This window comes from Rattus norvegicus, chromosome 17, assembly GCF_036323735.1.
Source record: "Rattus norvegicus strain BN/NHsdMcwi chromosome 17, GRCr8, whole genome shotgun sequence".
Classification (NCBI taxonomy): Eukaryota; Metazoa; Chordata; class Mammalia; order Rodentia; family Muridae; genus Rattus; species Rattus norvegicus.
In genome coordinates, this window is record NC_086035.1 from 71107281 (window position 1) to 71129136 (window position 21856).

Sequence of the window (21856 nt, forward strand, 5' to 3'; positions counted from 1 at the left end):
GGGAAATAAATTGAGTGGTTTCTCAGAAATTTGGGGATAATTTTATCTCAAGGCCAGTGCTGGGCATACGCCCAAAAAATACTCCACCATACCACAAGGACACTTACTTGGTCAACTATGCTCATAGCTTTATTTGTAGCAGCCATAAACTGGGAACAACCCAGAAGTCCCTCAGCCAAAGAATAGATAAAATGAGGTTCATTTACACAATGGAATGCTACTTGGATATTAAAAACAAGGAGATGATGAAATTTGCAGGCAAGTGGATGAAATTAGAAAATATCATCCTAAGTGAAGTAACACAAACACAAAAGAACATGCACGGCACATACTCACTTATAAGTGAGTGTTAGCCATAGAATACAGGATACCCAGGCTACAATCCACAGACGCAAAGAAGCTAAATAACAGGTGGGCCCAAGGCAAGATGGTTGAATCTTACATAGAAGGGGAAACAAAATAGTCATTGGAAGTGGATAAAGGAAAGAAACTCAGTAGGAGAGGGGAGGGGGGAGGGGTGATCAAATGTAAGGAGAGCCAGAGAGAGAGAGGAGAGAGAGAGAGAGAGAGAGAGAGAGAGAGAGAGAGAGAGAGAGAGAGAGAACAAACTAGGAGAGCAAGGAGAATGAACAGAAGTTGGCAGGGAAGGGGGTGGGAGTGTACCAGAGAACTCAGATATGGGAGGCTCCAGGAAGTCTACCAGGGTGACTTTAGCTGAAACTCCTAGCAGTGAGGGATATAGAGCCTGAAGTGGCCACTCTCTGTAGCCAGGGAGAACTCCCAGTGGAGAGATATGAAATGCCAACCTACCCATAACACTTTCAACCCAAAATTTGCCTTGCCTCCAAGAAGTGTAGGTACAAAAATGGAGCAGAGACCGAGGGAATGGCCGACCAATGAGTGGTCCATTGTGAGATCCATCCCATGACCAGAACCAATCCCTGGCACATTAATGATACTCTGTTATGCTTACAGACACAAGCCTAGCATAACTGTCCTTTGATAGGCTCCACCCAGCAGCTAATCAAAACAGATGCAAAGACCCACAATCAGACATTAGATGGAGCTTGGGGAGCCTTATGGAAGAGTTGGGGGACGAATTGAGGGATCTGGAATAGGAACTCCACAGGAAGACCAACAGTCAACTCTCCTGGACCCTGGTGGGCTCACAGAGACTGAACCAACAACCAAACAGCATACGTGGGTTGGACCTAGTTCCTGCTTCCCCTGTACATATGTATCTCATGTGCAACTTGATCTTCATACAGGGACTGTCTGTGACTCTGTTGCCTGCCCATGGATCCTTTTCCCCTAACTGGAATCCTCGTCAGGCCTCAGTGGGAAAGGATGTGGCAGGGTGGGTTGGTACCCAAAGGGACCTTCCCATTTTCAGAAGAGAAGGGGAGGGAGGAAAGGGGAGGGATTCTGTCAGTAAGAGGACAGAGGGCTATAAAATGAATGCATAAATAGATTAATGGAAAAAATTAAGTATATATTATTATTTAATATATAATAAATATTATACATTATATAATACATAGTATATATTTTATATGATTATATATTATACAGTATATAGTACACTATTATATACTATATATAGTATACACTATATACTATATATATTACATATATTATCTTGCTCCTCACAAACTGACAGCAAGGCTAAAAACAATACACACACAACTCACTGAACATGGAGAAGTCAAGCCGGTACCTACATAGAGGCTTCACCCCTATATTCCAGTATTTTGTTCCAGGGAGGTACTCTGCATACTACCAAAGGAGAAATGTAAACACCAACCTAGCTACAATCCCTTTGTTCTACAGTGGTATCCCACCTGTAAGATATACTGGTGCAGTGATGGTACAAAATCTTGTGAAAGTAACCAAGCAGTGTGTGATCTGACTTAAGACTCATGCCATGAGATGGAACCCATACCAGACACTGCTTGAATGACCAAGAACCTGAGACTAGATAGCCCAGGGACCTAAGGTAAATCCAAAAAATACTGAAGAAAGAGAAAGAAAGAAAGAAAGAAAGAAAGAAAGAAAGAAAGAAAGAAAGAAAGAAAGAAAGAAAGAAAGAAAGAAGAAAGAAAGAAAGGAAGAAAGGCAGGCGAGGGGAGGGAAAGGAAAAGAAAGGAAAAGAAAAGAAGAAATAAGATGTAGAGATAAAAAGACTCCTAATAACATTCTGCTATACTCGTAGATCGGACCCTTGTTCAACCACCATCAGAGAAGCTTCCTCTTGCAGCAAATGGGAACAAATACGGAGACGCACAGTCAGACATGATGCAATGACTGAGAGATCTTGGAACCCATGGGTCAAAATGGGATATTTCCATCAAGTCCTTTCCCTCAGAGCTCAAGGAAGCCAAAGGAGAGGAGGAAGAAAGAGTTTAAGAATCCTTTTCATTACTACAGGATGGGAGAACCCGTCCATCCTGTGCCCTTAATGACCATCCATGAGGCAGCGACACAAAACATTGGTACATCTATCCCTAACCACCTTGAGCTTCGAACTAACAGATGCTTTCAACACATCTTCACCTGGGTGTCTCATAGAACCCTCAGGTCCACGCGGGATTTAGAGGGCCTTGTTCTTAACACTCTAGTTAACCTGAACCATCACTGATATTTCCTGTCTCAGGGCAAATAGTCATGATCCAATTAGCTAATTCGAAACAGAAATTTAAGAAGCATTGAGTATGGAAGAAGCTTGGGAAGAACAAAGGTAAGGGATGGCCAAGGTGGACTAAGAGCTCACCTGGTTGCAGGTGGGTTTGTATTTCAACCTTGGTTTGTTCAGAATCAGTTCCAGCTGTTTGTGGTTGAAATTGGACACCCCTATAGACTTGGATAGACCTGCGTCCTTACACTTCTCCAGTGCCTAGGGAGAAAGAAAACATGTATCATATTCTGTTCTTTGGTGTTTCTCCTTGAACATTTTTTGAACACTTATATAACGATTTCAGCTTCTCAAAGTGATGTTGTCACTTGAACATAGCCTTGACTAATGCTCTCACCTGCTATGAATATGTACTTGTCTGCTCGTTCAATAACGTGCACATGGAGAACAGCAAATACAAGTCCCCTTTTACCTCCCTCCACATCTATTTTGATGCCAGACATACAATGATTTCTTCAATAAATGCCATCATAGTCAAAGACAAAGAATTCACAGATCTTGCGCTAGTACAAAACATGTTGTTATATTTTTCCTATAATGTCGAAAACTCTATATGAGATAGGATGCATAATTGCGTGTTTCATTCTCAAGTATAGCTTGCTCTGTACTAAGGCAGATTACGCTTCTCTACACTTGTGTTTCTCTGTCCTGGAGTAGTGTTGTAACCCTTGAGTTTCTTTCTGTTGACCACCTTTATCCGGCTTCTATCTTTGATCAGCTCTATCAGGCAAAGAAATTACAACATCAAACTATAATTGAGATTAAAAATTAAAGTCATGCTACACAACTCTTACTTTACAGCTGAGATTACAGTAATAGAGAAAGGTTTGTTTACATCCCAACCACAGTTTCCCATCCTTCACTCCCTTCAGTTCTTCTCCCCCACCTCCCCTCTCCCCAGATCTACTCCTCTTTTATTTCCCTACACAAAAGAGCAGTCCATCCAGACATATCACCCAAACATGGCATAACAAGTCACAATAAGACTGGGCATTATGATATGTCTTAGGTTTGTCAACTAACAGAAAAAAAAAACTCTCCTGATTATTTAGATTGAAAAAAACCCTTCTGATTATTAATTAATTTGTTTCTACCCTGCCCATAATTCCTTGGGCATTACACAGCAGTACATACCTCCCAAGTATCACGAATGTCCACTGTATCAAAAATGAATTTTCCATTAGCATCCTTTGGCAGAAGTTCCTCTCCAGGCTAGAATGAGGAGAATAGAGAAGCTAACAAATATTTTCCATAATAGTCAATTTCTAGTTCCTAATGTGCTAAACTTACCCAACACTCAGGAGATTATATTAATCACTTTGTGTGTATTGTGCATATGTGTCTGTAAAGGGAGATGCGGGAGAAAATTGAATTTATCTAAGAGATTATAGCAGAACATCTTTCCCCTTGATTGCCTCCACTTTCTTTCCCCTTCCCCCTTCCCCCCTACTAAGAAGTCCTAAACTTGATCAATTATGAGAGCTCCTTCAACAGAAATTTATTTCATATCCCAAAAACAGAATGATGTTAAGGCTAGAACTTAGGATGTTAATCATGAGGTTTTTCTCCACTTTGTGATAGTCAATTCTGAGTTAATGAGTCTACCAGATGTAATCAACAAACATGTACCATGATAGAAAGAAAGAAAGAAAGAAAGAGAGAAAGAAAGAGAGAAAGAAAGAAAGAAAGAAAGAAAGAAAGAAAGAAAGAAAGAAAGAAAGAAAGGAAGGAAGGAAGGAAGGAAGCCACAAGGCCCAAAGGAGCCCAATCCCAAATTGAACCCAAATTCCGATCCCTTTGTCTTAGTGTCAAAGGTACACATAGGCAAGAACATTCCCTAAGAAGGTGGAGAAAGCCCAGACTCTTAATCACTTAGACAAACTCCACTGAAGAAAAAAATATGTGGTAAGAAACCTAATATAGTATTACTAACCAATTCAATGTTTAATACAAATATTTGTCAGTTAAAAAAAAAGAAGGTGGAGAAGCCTCTAGAGTCTCAGCTGTTTCCACATTTGGGGAACTCTGATAGCTAAAAGGCAGTGAAGTCCTCAAACTTCAACCTTTCAGAATACTAGAGGTTGGGCGTTAAGAAGTTCCACCTGTGGGTCACTCAGCTGTCATGGAGAGTCATAAGCATTTACCTCAGATACAGATTGATGCATCTCTCTTGAGGAGAGCTCAGAAAAACTCACTGGTCTGACATAATACAACAGTCAAAGGCATAAAAATCTAAAACTGACCTTCATAGCAATCGGTATATGAATAATGCAGAGATCCACATAATCCAGCCCAAGTTTCTTCAGCGATCTCTCCAGGCACTGACGTACCAACTCTGGTCTAAGGAAAGTAATCCAAATCTGCAATTTCCAAACAAAATTATACTTTATAATGAAAGGATAGGGATGCTCTATCGTGGTCTTGGCTCAGCTAAGAACAGCTGGAGCTAAATGTTTAGTGATCTTTTATTTAAAAAAATCTCAGATAATATATTTTGATCATGATTTTATTATCACCCAACTTTTCCCAGATCCTCCCCCATAACCCTGCCCAGGTTTATGCTGCTCTGTGTAGAGCACATCGTCAATAGAGTATTAACATTTACTTCAATGGTGACAAAGTGAAGGACTTTAACAGGATCTAGAAAACAACCAACTTAAGTATTTTGAGATTTAGAAGCTTGGGTCTCAAAGAAATGAAGAAATGATGGGCTACTGGGGATGGAGTCACTGTCCTTAGTAAGTCCAGAACAAACTCCAAGAAAGCCAATCTAAAAACAAGTTGTCACCAGTGTTGATAAGGAGGAGACATCATTAGGACCTCAGCTCAGATCATGTCACGAGTGATCTGAGAGAATGTGACAAATTTCAGTCTAGTCAGTGCTGATTTGAAAAATGATTTTTCCCTTTGTGAATCTCAATAGCATGTAGTAATAATCTCTTTAAGAAATAGTTACTACCTAGGAAGCGCAAGGCCCTGGGTTCGGTCCCCAGCTCCGAAAAAAAAAAGAACCAAAAAAAAAAAAAAAGAAAGAAATAGTTACTCAGATTCCAGAGAGGCCAGATAATCCAACAGAACTGTTTTCTTATTTTAAATCTAAACAGTGTCTGATACTCAAAAACACTGAGTAGCTATATTCCACATTTAATACAAGTTAGAGCAAAGGAAAATTTTTCTTTTTTAATTTTTTTCATTATGGGTGTGTGTGTGTGTGTGTGTGTGTGTGTGCGCGCGCGTGCACTCTTCTGTATGTGCACATTCATGGATACCACAGATGTAAAGAATATCACAGATATCAAGAATTACTTCTTTTCTACCATGCACATCCCAAGGGTCAAAGGTTGCCAAGCATAGCAACCCGCATCTTTTCCCACTGAATCATTTTGCTGGCCCTTATATGATGGGTCTTTGCAATAAAGAAATTATGCAAATTGATACCAAAATGATGGTTTCTCCCTCCCCAGTAATATATCTAAATTGGCAGTGGCCTCCAAACATTCTGGCCCCAAGTGTGCACCTTGGTGGTGTAGAATAAATCCTCCCTCTTCACAGTCCCATCAGCCATCTTGTCTCGGAGGGCCTGTCCAACTTCTTCCTCATTTTGATAGAAGTATGCTGCATCTATGTGACGGAAACCCACATCAATGGCTACTTTTGTGGCCTCGGCAGCCTTGCTCTTTGGAATCTATGAAACAAGAATAGGGAAGGTTGGGGATGTGGCCAATTAACAAAAAACCATTTATCTCTTCATAGTATGTTCTCCGAGTTGCTGCCAGTGCCATGGTTGATCTTTTTTGATGACGAAAACCCTGATAATAGACTTGCAATCTATCTGAAGATACAGACTACAACAAGACTAACTTCTAAATCATGACTAAATGGATTAGTGATATAGGATTCACGTGAAGTATGCGAGTGCAAGTTTCACTCGATAAAGATCAGCTGTGGGAACTAGCTAGCAGGAAAGCAAGCACAATGGAAGAAAATTTCTAAGGCACCCAGGAACAGGACAGGTGTACATACTCACAGGTATGGTTGGGGTGACAGCTGAAAACTAGCTCCTATTACCCATCATTCCCAATTTCTACCCAAATAGGCTCTTTAGTTCATGCAAGATTATTTTATACCCTTCGTTTTTTCCAGTCCTTGCAATCAGCACTTATACAATAAGCATTTACTGAGTGGCCTCTTTTTGCCTAACACTATGCTAGATTCTCAAGTCCTGGATATTTTTCCATAAACAAAAGGACTGCTTCCCCTTCTTTTAAGAGGTATTTGAGAAGAGGGTGGAGAAGGTGATTAATACACAAGGAAGTATGAAAAGTGGGTGTGGTAGCCCACAGCCACAATCCTAGGACTTAGGAGGTGGAGAGGCAGGATGATCAGATGGTCAGGATCTCCCTTATCTATAAAGTAAGTCTAGGAACTTGTCACCATCATCATTATCATCACCACCACCACCACCATTATAACACTGCTGTCTATACATGCTTCAAATACCTCTATCTTATTGTGAAAGCCACACAGCAGTGGATCTTTAACTGTTGAAGACTCCTACCATTGCCAAGATGAATTTTAATACCAAGTAGAAGTTTAATCGTAAGGGGTTGGGGATTTAGCTCAGCGGTAGAGCGCTTGCCTAGCAAGCGCAAGGCCCTGGGTTCGGTCCCCAGCTCCAGAAAAAACAAAACAAAACAAGAAGTTTAATCGTGAACACTGGATTTGTTAGTTATCGATTTATAATTATATAAAAGAATATGCATAAATTTATATCATACATTATGTTGGTAAATATTCATAGGCTCTTAAAAGCTCATTGAGAAGCTGGCTCTGGAAGCAGACTTTCCTCTCCCCTAACTTCAGACCCAAGTATGTTCGTGTTAATTCTTCTCCAAGACTCTCTGCCCCAGGTCAGGTTGACCCACTGGCTTTGTACCATGAAGAGGGAAAAACTCAAGTGGTATTGAAAACATGTGTCTTAAAAACGGCTAGAATATAAATCATTCCTGTCAGAAGTGACTGTTGTTTATCCCATGATATGAAAACAAACCACTACTTGGAGAAGGACGAGAGGAAGTAGAAGAGGAACAAGAAGAGAGAGGAGGAAAAGGAACAAGAGGAGGGGGAAGAGGAGGAGGAGGAGGAGGAAGAGGAGGAGGAGGAGGGGGAGGAGGAGGAGGAGGAGGAAGAGGAGGAGGAGGAGGAGGAGGAGGAGAAAAGAAGAAGAAGAGGAGGAGGAGAAAGATGTGACACTGACATGAAGGGTCAGTCATGGGAAGTTCATTCATGAAAAAAGAAAGCTAAATCAGGAACTCCAACTTACCACCTTGACTTCTCCAGTGGATTCCTGCTGGATGCTGCAGGCATCCAATTTGATGTCATCTCTATCTGCTGCTTTTTGTTCAGTTACTTGGAAGCCTCACCTAAGAGGGTACTTCATTCTGCCCAGGAGGGAACTACAACAGGGAAATTCCAGCTGGCTGCCTCAATGGTACTCTCAGAGTTCATTTCTACTAGATGTTTGTCAACCCCCTGATTTAATAATGTTTTACTACATATTTGTTTCTATTTCCTCTTCATAATTCTTTCTTTTACTTTTGCCTGTAAATACTTAGTAAATTGCTCACTCAGAACCAAAAGTATGGCCATCATAGGTGATATTCCAGACCAGTAAAATGGGTATATTTATTCCTTTTTATTCACTCTACTAAACACTAGTTTGTTTATTCTACGATTTGTTTACTGACAAAAATTGACCCACTATTTTTGCATGAAGGAAATTTATATGAGTCTGTCCCTTTGCGCACATCAAAACTGGGAGGATTGAAGAGCAGGATGCTAGATTAATACCCAAAAAAAACACAGTGAGAGAGTAGCAGATGCCCAGAGAGCTGACAACTACCTACCTGACCCACTACAAGGACCACACCTCACTGAGATCCTGTTGGGAGGCAAAGTCAGGACAATAATATTTACAGATTTTCCTCGAATTTCAATCAGTGTATATTTTAATGATTTAATCTGCTATCCTGTGTTTGTGTTCCTCCCAGGAAACAAACTTGGCTGGACAAATGAAGTCACAAGACACACAACTTGGCAGGCTTTTGTTCCAGCAATGACCCATAGAAGGTCATTGGTGGAGTTAGAGTCACAGACAGGATAAAAACTTCTACTAGATTGTGAGGGAAGCTTCTGTTTGTTCCTTTCTATTTCTCAAAGGCATGTGCTACCTTTACTTTTGTAAGTGAGGGCATTATGAAATGCTTCTGTTCTGTTCCCTGAGACACAGGTTTGTCTTTGACAATAGTAACAGATGTTGGCTAAAAGCTACAGAACATACTATATGCTTAAATCTATCACAAAGGATCAATATACCATTGGAAATAAGCTGGTTCTATCAGATGCTAGTATTTTATCATCCTTCCACCAACATTGAGTATCTTGATATCTTTGTCATTTGGAGACAAACCTTCCTAAGCCACCCCCAAAGCTTCTATTTCCTGTGACTAAACTTTGATACTTTGAATTCACTGAAATGAGCTGTTGAACGGGTATATAATGTGTTTGATAAGAAGTGTGACCGAACCCCCATTGTTACTTTATGTTTTGTAAGTCTTCAATACTAATCTATGAATAGAATGACTGTAGCCTATCATAGACATTTTTTTAAAGTTTGACTGCACTCTAAATAGGTATCTTTATGCCTGCTTATAAATGCATCTCTCAGTCTTCATCAAAGAAACCTTGTTTTTCCATTAACAGTGACTAATAACAAGACCCACAACTAGTCAAAGTTGAATGTCTAGGTTTCTGTGAAATACTTAGCCATAAATGGAATATCTATTTCTTACCATGTCTTAAAGAGGCTCAGAGAACATCATAGGAAAGGAGGAAGAAAAATAGTAAGAGCTACAGGTTAAGGGAACAGGAAAACTACCATATACGTGTCTTCTGGATGTGACAGAACCCCTAGTATTCAGGAGCTGACAGCAGCTGTGGTTGTCTGTGCAAAGCTTGAACAAGTCACTACTGCAGCATGCACAGAGGATGGGATGACAAGACCTCACCCCTACCTAAACTGCTACTGACAGTTGATGGCTTCTTGGAAAGAGAGAATCTATTTCCTTCAGGCATATGACCCCAAATAGGTTGGCCATGTTCTATTTATAGAAATTTAATCAGTATTAATGGACTGGGTTATTAAAACGAAAGGCCATGATGTTTGGAGGAAGATGTGAGAATGTCTGAGAAGAGTTAGAGGTATGAGGTGAGTCATGGCTATGGCCAAAATATGTTGCGTACATGTATAAAACTTTAAAAACCTGTTCAAAGAGTTGAAACTCTCTAACAAATATATCTTTGTCTAAAACAAACAAAAGCAAATGAACAAACAAAAAACCTCATAGCAAAACTGTTATCCAATGTCTCCACTGTTAGCCATTTTCTCCCATAGCTATTTACCATGGGAATGTCTAGCCAAGAGCAAAATGCTGGAGAAGAGCCTGAGCTTTCGAAGCTAAGAATGCAAAGGTTAATAAGAATACTTACATCAGGGATTCAATGCACTCAACCATGTAAGTACTCAAAATATATGGTAAGCATCAAGATTTGTTGGGAAATTATACTAACAAAATGAAAAATAGTCCACTAACAGAATCATCTACTTCCAAGTCTACAGAACTAACATCTTGTCATCTCGCCACGTACTGAAGGTGATCACCAAGCATTAACGGAAGCAAGCTGTGTGCAGTCAAAGAAAAGTGCAGAATCATCTATCAGGTACAGGTCTCCTGCCTTCTTACTTGCTTCCAGAGTAGGTAGTTTCCAGCCCTGTGGTTCCAAAATATCCACTTACCTCTTTAGAAGCAAATGTGCCAAACCCAAGCACTGGCATCAAGTTTCCATCATTCAGCTTCACTGAACGACTATGTTTGAGATCCATGATATCCACAGCCCAGTCGATTAGACTGTGCCCTTTCTTCCCTTGACTAACCTGAGCTGAATACAAAGCAAGGCTCCAGCACTCTTTATTTCTGTCAAGATGGGCGGGGTCAAGATTACAGAGGTTCTAAAATAAAGTTGGAGTGAGTCCATTGACTTTCTTGTAATCCCTTCATGACTCTGCAGAAATATCTTAAGGGAAACACACAGAGAAAGTTCACATGTTAGAAGATGCTGGATTTTTCAGCACCTAAACTAAAAAGCTAACTGACAGTCTACCTCTGATAATTAATTACACCAGACTTACATTATAAGATATAAAATTATCACCACGGTGTTTGTTTCTAAACATGAATTCTGCTACAGAACCTGTTCCTTTCCTCACCCTCTGTTTGTTTTATGAATCACTTCAAAAATTACATTATAGAATTTCTCAAAGAGAATTTGATGTCTGGGCCCAAGCTCCTAGAATATCAAAATTCCTTTGGAATCTTCACCTTTAATTTCATTATTTTCCTCTCTGTCGTAAGTCTTCATTCAAAATTCAGACTCTCTCTATTTTGCTTCTTTAATGGATAGAGCTCTGTCTTGTTGCCTTTGTTGAAAATTGTTGAAATAGTTGCCTATTTCCAGAAGAGCCTACTCTCCCCCATCACAGTCGCTATTAACCTAGTATGTACTTTTGCTCATTATGTGCAGCATATGTACATGAGCCTCCGGTTCCTCATGACTCCCACAGGCTTGTTATGAGTTATATTCTAAAGTAATTCAAAAACTCAGCTAGGATCAGAAAACCCTAAACAGCACTTTGCTTGGGGTCCCAGTTGTGTCAAACTTCCTTGTCTTGAAATTCTACAAGTGCTTTTCCAACAGCATTATAATCTGTCTTGTTATTTCAGTCCATCCCCATTGCTTGGTAGGGGATTAATCCTTTTTTTTCTTCATCAGAATGTTTATTAAAAATATAGACTGTGCTTAAAGTCATTGTGGGTGTATGCTGACTTCCAAACAGATTCTTCACAAGTAACACTTTGAACAGAAGTCGTAAACAGAAATGACTATTCATCCTTTTGTTGTGTATTATATGCCAGCATAAATTTAATGAGCACACACTTTGTCTTTCCTTTGGTTCAACTATGAAACTAAACACAAATAACGCTCTGTTCCATGAAATGCTGGACACTAGTATAGCCCTGACCACAGAATAGTGGTCACCAAAGAAGAAAAGGCTCATCCTAGACACAAGAAAAATCCAGTAGATGAGCCAGTCTATTGTGAAGATGGACAGAATGAGGATTTGCGTCCCTCTTCACAGTGAATCATAACACTCTTTCTAGGTGAGCAAGAAGCCGTCACCTAAGGTAGACAGATGTACGGTCCATGCCTACATAGTTTCTATTTTTCTCTTTCAACTTGGAGGTTAGAAGAAAAACCTACCAGAAGAAGCAAGAAACCAAAAGCATTCTGTGCTTTCCTATGGCAAATTCCTGATAAAAGGCTAAAGGGTAGAAAGCAGTGAGTCCCACAGAAATCAAAGCCAAAAGCCAGGAGAAAACTTCCATGATGAAATGTCACACTGTCTTCACTTTGCTCATGTCTTGCATGCTGATTACTGTCGCTCAGAGATAGCGACACGGCTGTGGGGACCATTGATCACTTGCCTCCCTTGACAGCTGGCGTGGCACCTTCTGACACTCTGGACGCTAGATCTGAAGAAGGAGGCTTTCAGGACACATCCAGCTCTAATCTTCTAAATCCTTCTTCCTAAATGTGTGGTGTCTTCAGCAGTAGGGTTTGACCTTCAGCCTCTGGGAGGGGACCACGGCAACAGCAACAGCCGGTATTGTTTTGAGAGTTTCTTGGGCTATCCTGACCTACAGCTTGAAAGGTGGTTCCTCATGCCTGAGAACCGGGCTTTTGTGTATCTATGGTTCTTGTGAGGCACACTATCAGCCGTGTGTGTGTGTGTGTGTGTGTGTGTGTGTGGTGTGTGTAATTTTATATGGTAAATATAAAACAATATGAGTTAAGGCTTTTTAAACAATGTTAGTGTTGTTTGTCCTTTCTCTCCTGTCCCCCTTTCATTCTGTATTGACCCCTCCCTCTACCTCATTAAAGCTCCAGCCCTGTCGCCCCCTTTACATCATCTGTATCCTGATATTAGTACTGCCCGAGGAGGTGGTCCTGGGTGTACATGGAAGCAGGTTGAGCAAGCTGTGTTCCTCCACGACCTCTGCTTCGTCTCCAGGTGCCAACCCTGAGCCCTGCGTGACCTCCCCCTGTGATGGGCCTCTAAGTAAGCTGTATGATGAGTAAACGCTTCCCTCTAAAAGTGGCTTTGGATCATAGCAATGGAAAGCAAACTAGGACAATATTCAATCTTGGAATGTGCCTCAGTTTCTTCATCTGTATAATGGACCCTGTCAACACTTGTCTATATGGTTGCCTTGAGAATTAAATAGATGGATATATTTACTAAAAAAAAAAAGAAAAAAAGAAATGTCACACTGTGTCCAAGCCTCAGAGGACAGGAGAAGTAGGCGAGAGGCTTCTGCCTGACTTAGAGCCTGGAAGACGCTGAGGCAAGGTGAGTTAGGAATATACAAAATTTTACTTAGTCATCTAGCTGTATAGAAGCTGAGAAATCATGAAATGTCATAAGTCCCTGACCATTTTTCCCTTCATTCTGGGTGTTCCTTTTTTGTCGTAGTTTTTCTCTGTGATGCTTATTGCAGTATGAAATGTTCTTGGTTTTAGCTAATTTTAACTCATTATAAGAATTTAAGACATACTTAATGTGTATTTTAAAAAAAAGGTTGTACTAAGAATCTCAGAAAGACAAATATCATGAGTTCTCTCATCTAAGGCTCCTGATGTTAGATTTCTTTCATAGAGATATGTAAAGTATGATAGATAATCATACTTATCGTATGATTATTCTAAACATATGATACGTACATTTACAGAAATTTAAGATAACTAAAACACAGAATGCTGAAAATCAGACTGAGAGATCCAGCTTTCCCTTGATTAATCAAATAGGTCCGAATTTTTCTTTAGGGAAAAGGGAATGTCTCCCAGTCCACAAGCCACCTAGAAAGAGAGTTTCATAAAGCACAGAAAGAGAAGCTTGCGGTAAAGGCAAGCATTTCAGTCACATCAAGCAACAAGCATAGCAGCCCATCTTCTATCAAGTGATAATGTTGGCTTTGGATGGCACAGCTAACCTCATCTAAAGGGAAAAGAGACCTAAGGAGAGGCATGCCAAAAACCCTTTTCCCAAACTCAGAGGGAGTCAACAATAGTCAGGCTTTATTTACTTCTATGGTCTTACGGAACCTGAGCAACCGTTGAATGCTAATAAGATTAAAGTTTCAGTTAAGCGTGGTTGACTTGAACCCAATAATAGACTTGGAGTCGCCAATACTGTGTTGGTATCTCCAACTGTTGTCATCTATTGTGTGAGTTTAAATCTGTGCCTGCCTGAAGGTCGTCTTAAGAATCTGTCCCTAACTCTTTGTCTTTCTCTGTATCCATTGTGTCCATCTGTGTCTAGTTCATTGTTTGGAGAAGGAATAAAAGATACTTTACAGAAAACCCTAGTTTTACAAAGGATTAAGTCACTGACTCCAACTGTCCCCAACTGACCCAGACGATAAACAGTATTACAAACACCACTGTTTACCAAGCAATATCTATATGCTGTGTTTAACATTTATGGTGGATATTCATTTTATAAATTGTTTTCAACTGTTTCTGTTGTTGTTTTCAGCCAATGATTATGAGAACACATGTTCACGACACTGGGGCAGGAACTGGGAAGATACAGAACGTGAGATTACAGCTAAGCACTGGCTTAGGTTGTAAAATCAAAGTTGATTACTGGGAAATCCAAGGCAAGTAAGGTCACTTCTTACATTGTTCTCTTAAAGGCAGATTGAATAAACAGGATGGGTGTGCAGGGGTAACAGTCTTACATCTTGAGTGATCTCAAGATTTGTTATTAACTTCCGTTATAAAGTCCAGCGAAGTCCAAGTCTCTTAGAATATGAGCTGGTGTCATGCACTATGTTACCACAGTTAATAACTTCATTAAGATAAAGACTATAAGCTCTCTTTCATTTGTGGCCCCTAGATTTTACATATCTGTATAAAATCCTTCACATGAGGGATCTCTCTGTCTGTGGCATGAAAAGTAGAAGTAAAATGTGCAGGGAGACAGAGGAAATTCATGGGGATGGGAGTGGGGGTGCCTGGAAGAGGGGTCAAAAATGGGGGGGAGGGAGTTTGAGGGAATATTCTCAATATAAAATTATGCACGTAGAAAAACTTTAAACAATGAAAATAGTTTTAAAAACTAGACTAAGCGAAACTTGGGTAAGCAAAACTCTAGGTATCCAGTTCTTTCTCTATTCAATATGTCTACTGAGTCCAATAAGGCCTGTCTTTTACCTATCTACTCTATTAAAGCTGTACCTTGATGTCCTCCTTCTCCTCCCTTTTTCTCCTCCCTCCTCTCAAAATCCTCTAATCAGCCTACCCTATTGTTTATTCTAACTCCAATAAAGCCATCTTCAAGTTCTCCCTTTTGTGGTCTCAAAAATTCATTCAGCAGGATCAACAACGGCAAGATCAACAAGCTACAAAACTGTGTTCCGTTTCCACAGCAAGAAGAGCGACAGAGGCATATTATTGTCAACTTTTAGAATGTCTTGCTCAGACTCCCCAAACCACCTGAAGGTCTCTGGTCATTGCCTTAAATCTTTAGTCACCTCGTATTGCAGAAACCACAGGTCTGGCCTATAAATCCCTTTCTCTGGATTATCTTCTTCCAAATGAGGATGATCACCTGTGAATAGAACTCACTGTGGGCCCTCAATAAGTGATGACAGTGTTAACTCAAATGCCCTTACTAAGGCAGAACTGACATATTAATCAAGCAACCATATTTTGACCAAGGCTGCTTAATCTGGTTACCACTCACCAATTGCCTCAGCTCTTCCTCTGTTTAAACCTGAAGCTCATGTCACTTCTCAGAAGCCAGACTTGGGGTCCACCGGATGCCATTATCTGCTTCTCTCCCGCACTGGGATCACAATAGTAAATCTGTCTTCCTTGCTTTGGGCCGTAATGGTTTCGTTCACCGATGTGTTGTAGTAAATCTTTTGGATATCACACAGCTGGGCTTTGTCTTTGCCCCACCTGGGCCCTGGAGATAACCCTGATATGAGCAAAACCTGATCCTAAAGAATGGCGAGAGTAAAGACAAAAGTGTGGATGTCAGGATGGGTAATGGGTTAACGAGCTACGGGCAAGAAAAGAACAAAATCCCATACATATTCCTGAATATGTTAAAACCTTCATTCAAATCCTATCAGGATCTATAAGCGCCAGGAAGACCCTCCCCAAAACTCAACAATCCATGAGTACTTCGCCTTTATAGATTATCTTCATGTTCTAAGTCTATCCATTTTGTCCTCTTGTTCTATTGCCAGTTGTAGGCTATCTGTTATGGTGATCACACACTTTGACAAACTTTACCTGACTGGCTGGGTTCCTTTCATCACTGAAACACATGTAAAAGAACTTCTTGCCATTCATCTGTCTCCTAGTAGTCCAAACTTACAGGCCTACCCCCAAGTTTAAGATATATAGAATGAAAATATTTTCTTTTCTCCTGTGCCTAAGTGAACCATCCTGACGTTCCTGGATGTCCTGGCCCTAGAATTGAGGTCTGACAGGAAATCCTGCTGATTATGGATGCTGGAGGTGCTGTGTACCACAGGATTGCCTGCTACCTGAAAAGTGGGTATCAGACACATGTGCCTGGAGATACAGACAGCTGTGAGGCACCATGAAGGTGCTAGAAATTGAGACAGACAGAGAGAAACACAGAGACACAGAGACACAGAGAGAGGACAGAGAGACACAGAGAGACAGGCACACAGAGACAGAGACAGACACAGACACAGAAAGCACAACAGAGAATTGTTTGACAAGTGACTAACAACTTTTTTCTTGAAGGTCAATCCAAGAAAGAAAATTATTTCCCAGAAAAACTTTCAGGCAAATCAGGCAAATCGGTGTGTGTGTGTGTGTGTGTGTGTGTGTGTGTGTGTGTGTGTCCCCGACTGAACCAGGAAAATGACTCTAGGTTTGTATAAATATTTAAATTTCAGATAAGCTTATCTTACTTGAAGTATCCTAGGGCAGTGACTGCCTGAAGTATGGCACTTCAGGATAGGAATCTCATAAAGAAATCATAATTTTATGAAAATAAAATTACATGACTTGTCAGGGTAGGTTTTTTGATCTTGTTGCCAAACAGCTCTGTAACTGGGTGCCTCCCCTGGGGAGTAACCATCTGCACATTTACTGTCTGGCAGAAGCAAGAAACTAAAACCTCACATTTTGAACTGTGTACATAAGAGAGCCGACCAGCCAGAGCTCCCAGGGACTAAACCACTACCCAAAGACTACACAAGGACTGACCCAGGGCTCCAACTGCATAGGTAGCAGAGGATGGCCTTGCTGGGCACCAAGGAAGGAGAAGCCCTTGGTCCTGCCAAGGCTGGACTCCCCAGTATAGGGGAATGTCAGGTGGTGGGGGTGGGGAGGGGAACACCCTTATAGGAGAAGGGGGATGGGATATGGGGCTTATGTCTGGGAAACCAGGAAAGGGAATAACATTTGAAATGTAAATAAAAAAAATATCCAATAAATAAATAAATTAAATTAAAAAGAAAAAAAAGGACAGCAAACTAGGAATGGCTTTGAAATCTCAAAGGCCACTACTAGTATTCAGTCTCCTCAGAGAGGCCCCATCTCTGAGACCTCTCCAAACAGTGCTACCAACTGGGAAACAAATGTTTAAATGCCAGAGCCTAGGGGAGATATTACTGGTCAAACTACAACAGCTGGTTGGCAGATTTTGTTTTGTTTTGTTTTGTTTGACTTTTTTGTGCTATCATACAACAAACCCTTTAAGAACATTTTGAATAGAAACTCAGCTATTTTTTTAAGATTTATTTTTGTTTATATGAGTACACTGTTGTTGTCTTCAGACACACCAGAAGAGGACATCATATCGCATTACAGATGGTTGTGAGCCACCATGTGGTTGCTGGGATTTGAACTCAGGACCTCTGGAAGAGCAGTCAGTGCTCTTAACCACTGCGCTATCTCTCCAGCTGGAGGTTCAGGTATTATTAACTTGCAATTTCTAACTCAAGCTGGGCCAGAAGGCCATACAGAAGACTAATGCTAGCAATGACCACTGAGAATGCAGTCTGAGAAATTAATAAGCACCCTTAAAGAAAGGTGGGGTGCAGGGTTGACTCTGTATGTTGTCATAAGGAAGAGTGTATGAATATTCCAACTACTTACTTGCAAAGTTGAGCCTCCGCTGGTTGCAAAGTGAATAGAGTCTGTGCATGGTGGGCGTGGAGACCCCTCCTCACCTGAATCTTGTGGCCTTGACAATTTTAATGAAGATGTTAATGTGCTCGTCCTGCAGGGTGATGGTCAAATGATCCCAAAGATTTCTACCCTGATCTGTGAAGAAACATGATGACATCACAAATTTCCCATCATGTTAAGCAACCCAGACACCATCAAGAAAAAACTGCATGGTATTGGTACAGAGACAGACAGATAGACCAATGGAATAGAATTGAAGACCCAGAAATGAACCCACATACCTATGGTCACTTGATTTTTGACAAAGGAGCCAAAACCATCCAATGGAAAAAAGATAGCATTTTCAGCAAATGGTGCTGGTTCAACTGGAGGTCAACATGTAGAAGAATGCAGATCGATCCATGCTTATCACCCTGTACAAAGCTTAAGTCCAAGTGGATCAAGGACCCCCACATCAAACCAGACACACTCAAACTAATAGAAGAAAAACTAGGGAAGCATCTGGAACACATGGGCACTGGAAAAAAATTCCTGAACAAAACACCAATGGCTTATGCTCTAAGATCAAGAATCGACAAATGGGATCTCATAAAACTGCAAAGCTTCTGTAAGGCAAAGGACACTGTGGTTAGGACAAAACAGCAACCAAAAGATTGGGAAAAGATCTTTACCAATCCTACAACAGATAGAGGCCTTATATCCAAAATATACAAAGAACTCAAGAAGTTAGACCGCAAGGAGACAAATAACCCTATTAAAAAATGGGGTTCAGAGCTAAACAAAGAATTCACAGCTGAGGAATGCCAAATGGCTGAGAAACACCTAAAGAAATGTTCAACATCTTTAGTCATAAGGGAAATGCAAATCAAAACAACCCTGAGATTTCACCTCACACCAGTGAGAATGGCTAAGATCAAAAACTCAGGTGACAGCAAATGCTGGCGAGGATTCTGAGAAAGAGGAACACTCCTCCATTGTTGGTGGGGTTGCAGACTGGTACAACCATTCTGGAAATCAGTCTGGAGGTTCCTCAGAAAATTGGACATTGAACTGCCTGAGGATCCAGCTATACCTCTCTTGGGCATATACCCAAAAGATGCCCCAACATATAAAAAAGACACGTGCTCCACTATGTTCATCGCAGCCTTATTTATAATAGCCAGAAGCTGGAAAGAACCCAGATGCCCTTCAACAGAGGAATGGATACAGAAAATGTGGTACATCTACACAATGGAATATTACTCAGCTATCAAAAACAACGGCTTTATGAAATTCGTAGGCAAATGGTTGGAACTGGAAAATATCATCCTGAGTGAGGTAACCCAATCACAGAAAGACATACATGGTATGCACTCATTGATAAGTGGCTATCAGTCCAAATGCTTGAATTACCCTAGATGCCTAGAACAAACGAAACTCAAGACGGATGATCAAAATGTGAATGCTTCACTCCTTCTTTAAATGAGGAAAAAGAATACCCTTGGCAGGGAAGGGAGAGGCAAAGATTAAAATAGAGACTGAAGGAACACCCATTCAGAGCCTGCCCCACATGTGGCCCATACATATACAGCCACCCAATTAGACAAGATGGATGAAGCAAAGAAGTGCAGACCGACAGGAGCCGGATGTAGATCGCTCCTGAGAGACACAGCCAGAATACAGCAAATACAGAGGCGAATGCCAGCAGCAAACCACTGAACTGAGAGTAGGTCCCCCGTTGAAGGAATCAGAGAAAGAACTGGAAGAGCTTGAAGGGGCTCGAGACCCCAAAAGTACAACAATGTCAAGCAACCAGAGCTTCCAGGGACTAAGCCACTACCTAAAGACTATACATGGACTGACCCTGGACTCTGACCCCATAGGTAGCAATGAATATCCTAGTAAGAGCACCAGTGGAAGGGGAAGCCCTGGGTCCTGCTAAGACTGAACCCCCAGTGAACTAGACTGTTGGGGGGAGGGCTGCAATGGGGGGAGGGTTGGGAGGGGAACACCCATAAGGAAGGGGAGGGGGGAAGGGGATGTTTGCCCGGAAACCAAAGAATTATTATTAAGTATTAAATAAATTTAAAAAAATAAATAAATAAAAAAAATAAAAAAAAAGAAACCCTATTTTGCTTTCTTTGTTGTTGCTGGCGCCATTGTTGTTTGAGACAGGGTCTCCCATAGTAGTCCAGGCTAATCTTGAACTCCCATGATCTTCTGACTTTGGTCTGTCAAATGCTGATATTGACACATTGCACTGTGATGTGTTGCTAAACTTTGGTGCCTTACCCCATCTTACCTCACTGACCTCATGTGGAAGCTAAGCAAGCAAGATTTCTCAACAGAGGGCTTTGTGGAGAATAATTACAATTACATGATTTCTCTGAGGCAAGTATTTAGCTGAAAACTTAATTGTATCATGAAAGCCAGAAATAAATTATACAGTTGCTGAGGCAAAGGTAATACACCCTGACACTAGCTAAGGTTAACATTTGTTTTTAAAGACGGGGTTTCACTGTCTTTAAAAGTCTAAACTAGTCTCAAAGTTGAGCTTCTCCTGCCTCTGACTCCAATGTGCTAGCAATACAGGTAAGTACCAGAGTAGGGCAGATTTTAATCAACAACACACCACTGTAGTAAGGAAAAGATGCTACTGGGTAAAAGATCTTAGATAAAGAGAAAATTCAAGGGTGTTTATGGCAGTGATTTGTCGGGGTATTAGAGCAAGGTGAAGGTCTACTTCCCAACCCTACCTAGGAGGGTTTGGAGTCTGGGTTTTTATTGGGGTACATACTTGTGGCATAGACAGATCTTTCATGGAATTGGGAGGGAGTCTCCCAGAATCAGTCCATTAGAGCTTTATGGGGAATAATTACAATTACATGGTCTCTCTGAGACAAGTATTTAGCTGATAGCTTAAATATCATGAATAGAAATGTGGATTTTCCAGATTTGGGTAATCAGGACCAACTATCCTTCTAACGCACTGAGTGGGTAGGTTTTAACTCTGTTTGGTCCTAACTGAGGGTGTGGAGGAACTCAATGTTACAGAATTTGCTGTACTGCAATATGAACCACAGGTTTGTTTACCAACCCAAAGGTCACTCGCAAGAGCCAATTATTTCCTAACTCCCGAAAAGATACTGAGCTCGACCTCAGCCAACATCCATGAGTACAGAAGTGGCCCAGCACGCATAAGGCCTTGTAGGGGAGGTAGGAGCAGTGGTTGTGGATCCTGTGGAGTTCACAAAGTGAGAATGGCAAGCCTGTGGGGTGATTACTAAGGCAATCAGTCAAGGTAATTTAATAACTAGCACTGATCAATGTTAAGCTCTGAACTTCGCAAGGAGACTGGGAAACAAGAGTGCTGTTTCCAGATGTGGGCTGGGCTGGGCAAACAGTAAATTCCTTAGATAACCCTAAGTTTTCTCAAGCAGGCACTTTCGAATGGCTTTGAAGGTGATCCTGGTCTTTACCCACTCTGGCTATCTTTATGAGAGCAATTATTGTTCTGTCAGCAGTGGCAGATATCAAAATACACCATCCCCACAACAGTCTTCTGAGAAATCCGGTTTATTTTTACCAATGTTGACTTATTAAAACTGAGTCCACGACTGTTCTACCAAAAAGAATTTCAGAATGAGCCAGTATTAAGCCAAGTTGGAGATAATTAAACCTAGATATAGGTGTACCGGGAAAGAACATGGCACATGGAGAGTATAGGTGTGGGCTTTTCAAGACCTCTACTTAAATGCCTTAGCCGTAGTATGTATACCATGTTGGCGACATTTACTTACTTCGCATCTTGAAGGATCTCTAGGA

At 40.9% G+C, this 21856-nt stretch overlaps 1 protein-coding gene and 1 long non-coding RNA gene across 6 annotated transcripts in view; one reads left to right on the forward strand and one right to left on the reverse strand.

Moving 5' to 3' along the window:
• Window positions 1-10705, reverse strand: part of Akr1c15 (aldo-keto reductase family 1, member C15) — a 26588-nt gene extending 15883 nt beyond the window's left edge. For 4 of the 5 annotated variants that reach the window (XR_010058904.1, XR_005495305.2, XM_039095922.2 and 1 more), the window contains exons 1-5: window positions 10548-10705; window positions 6210-6377; window positions 4936-5052; window positions 3827-3904; window positions 2771-2893 (exon numbers count right to left, since the gene is read on the reverse strand). Coding sequence is in view for 3 of the 5 variants with exons in the window: in XM_039095922.2 (XP_038951850.1) it covers window positions 2771-2893; window positions 3827-3904; window positions 4936-5052; window positions 6210-6377; window positions 10548-10634 (573 nt within the window). In the remaining 2 variants the exon portion in view is untranslated. The remainder of the gene's footprint in view (window positions 1-2770; window positions 2894-3826; window positions 3905-4935; window positions 5053-6209; window positions 6378-10547) is intronic. The other variant, NM_001109900.1, reaches the window with a different exon arrangement.
• Window positions 9704-20054, forward strand: LOC120097737 (uncharacterized). The gene is made up of 5 exons (XR_005495389.2): window positions 9704-10266; window positions 10364-10471; window positions 12307-13220; window positions 14406-16438; window positions 18150-20054. It is a non-coding gene; the product is annotated as an uncharacterized LOC120097737 (long non-coding RNA).
• Window positions 20055-21856: the final 1802 nt, after the last annotated feature.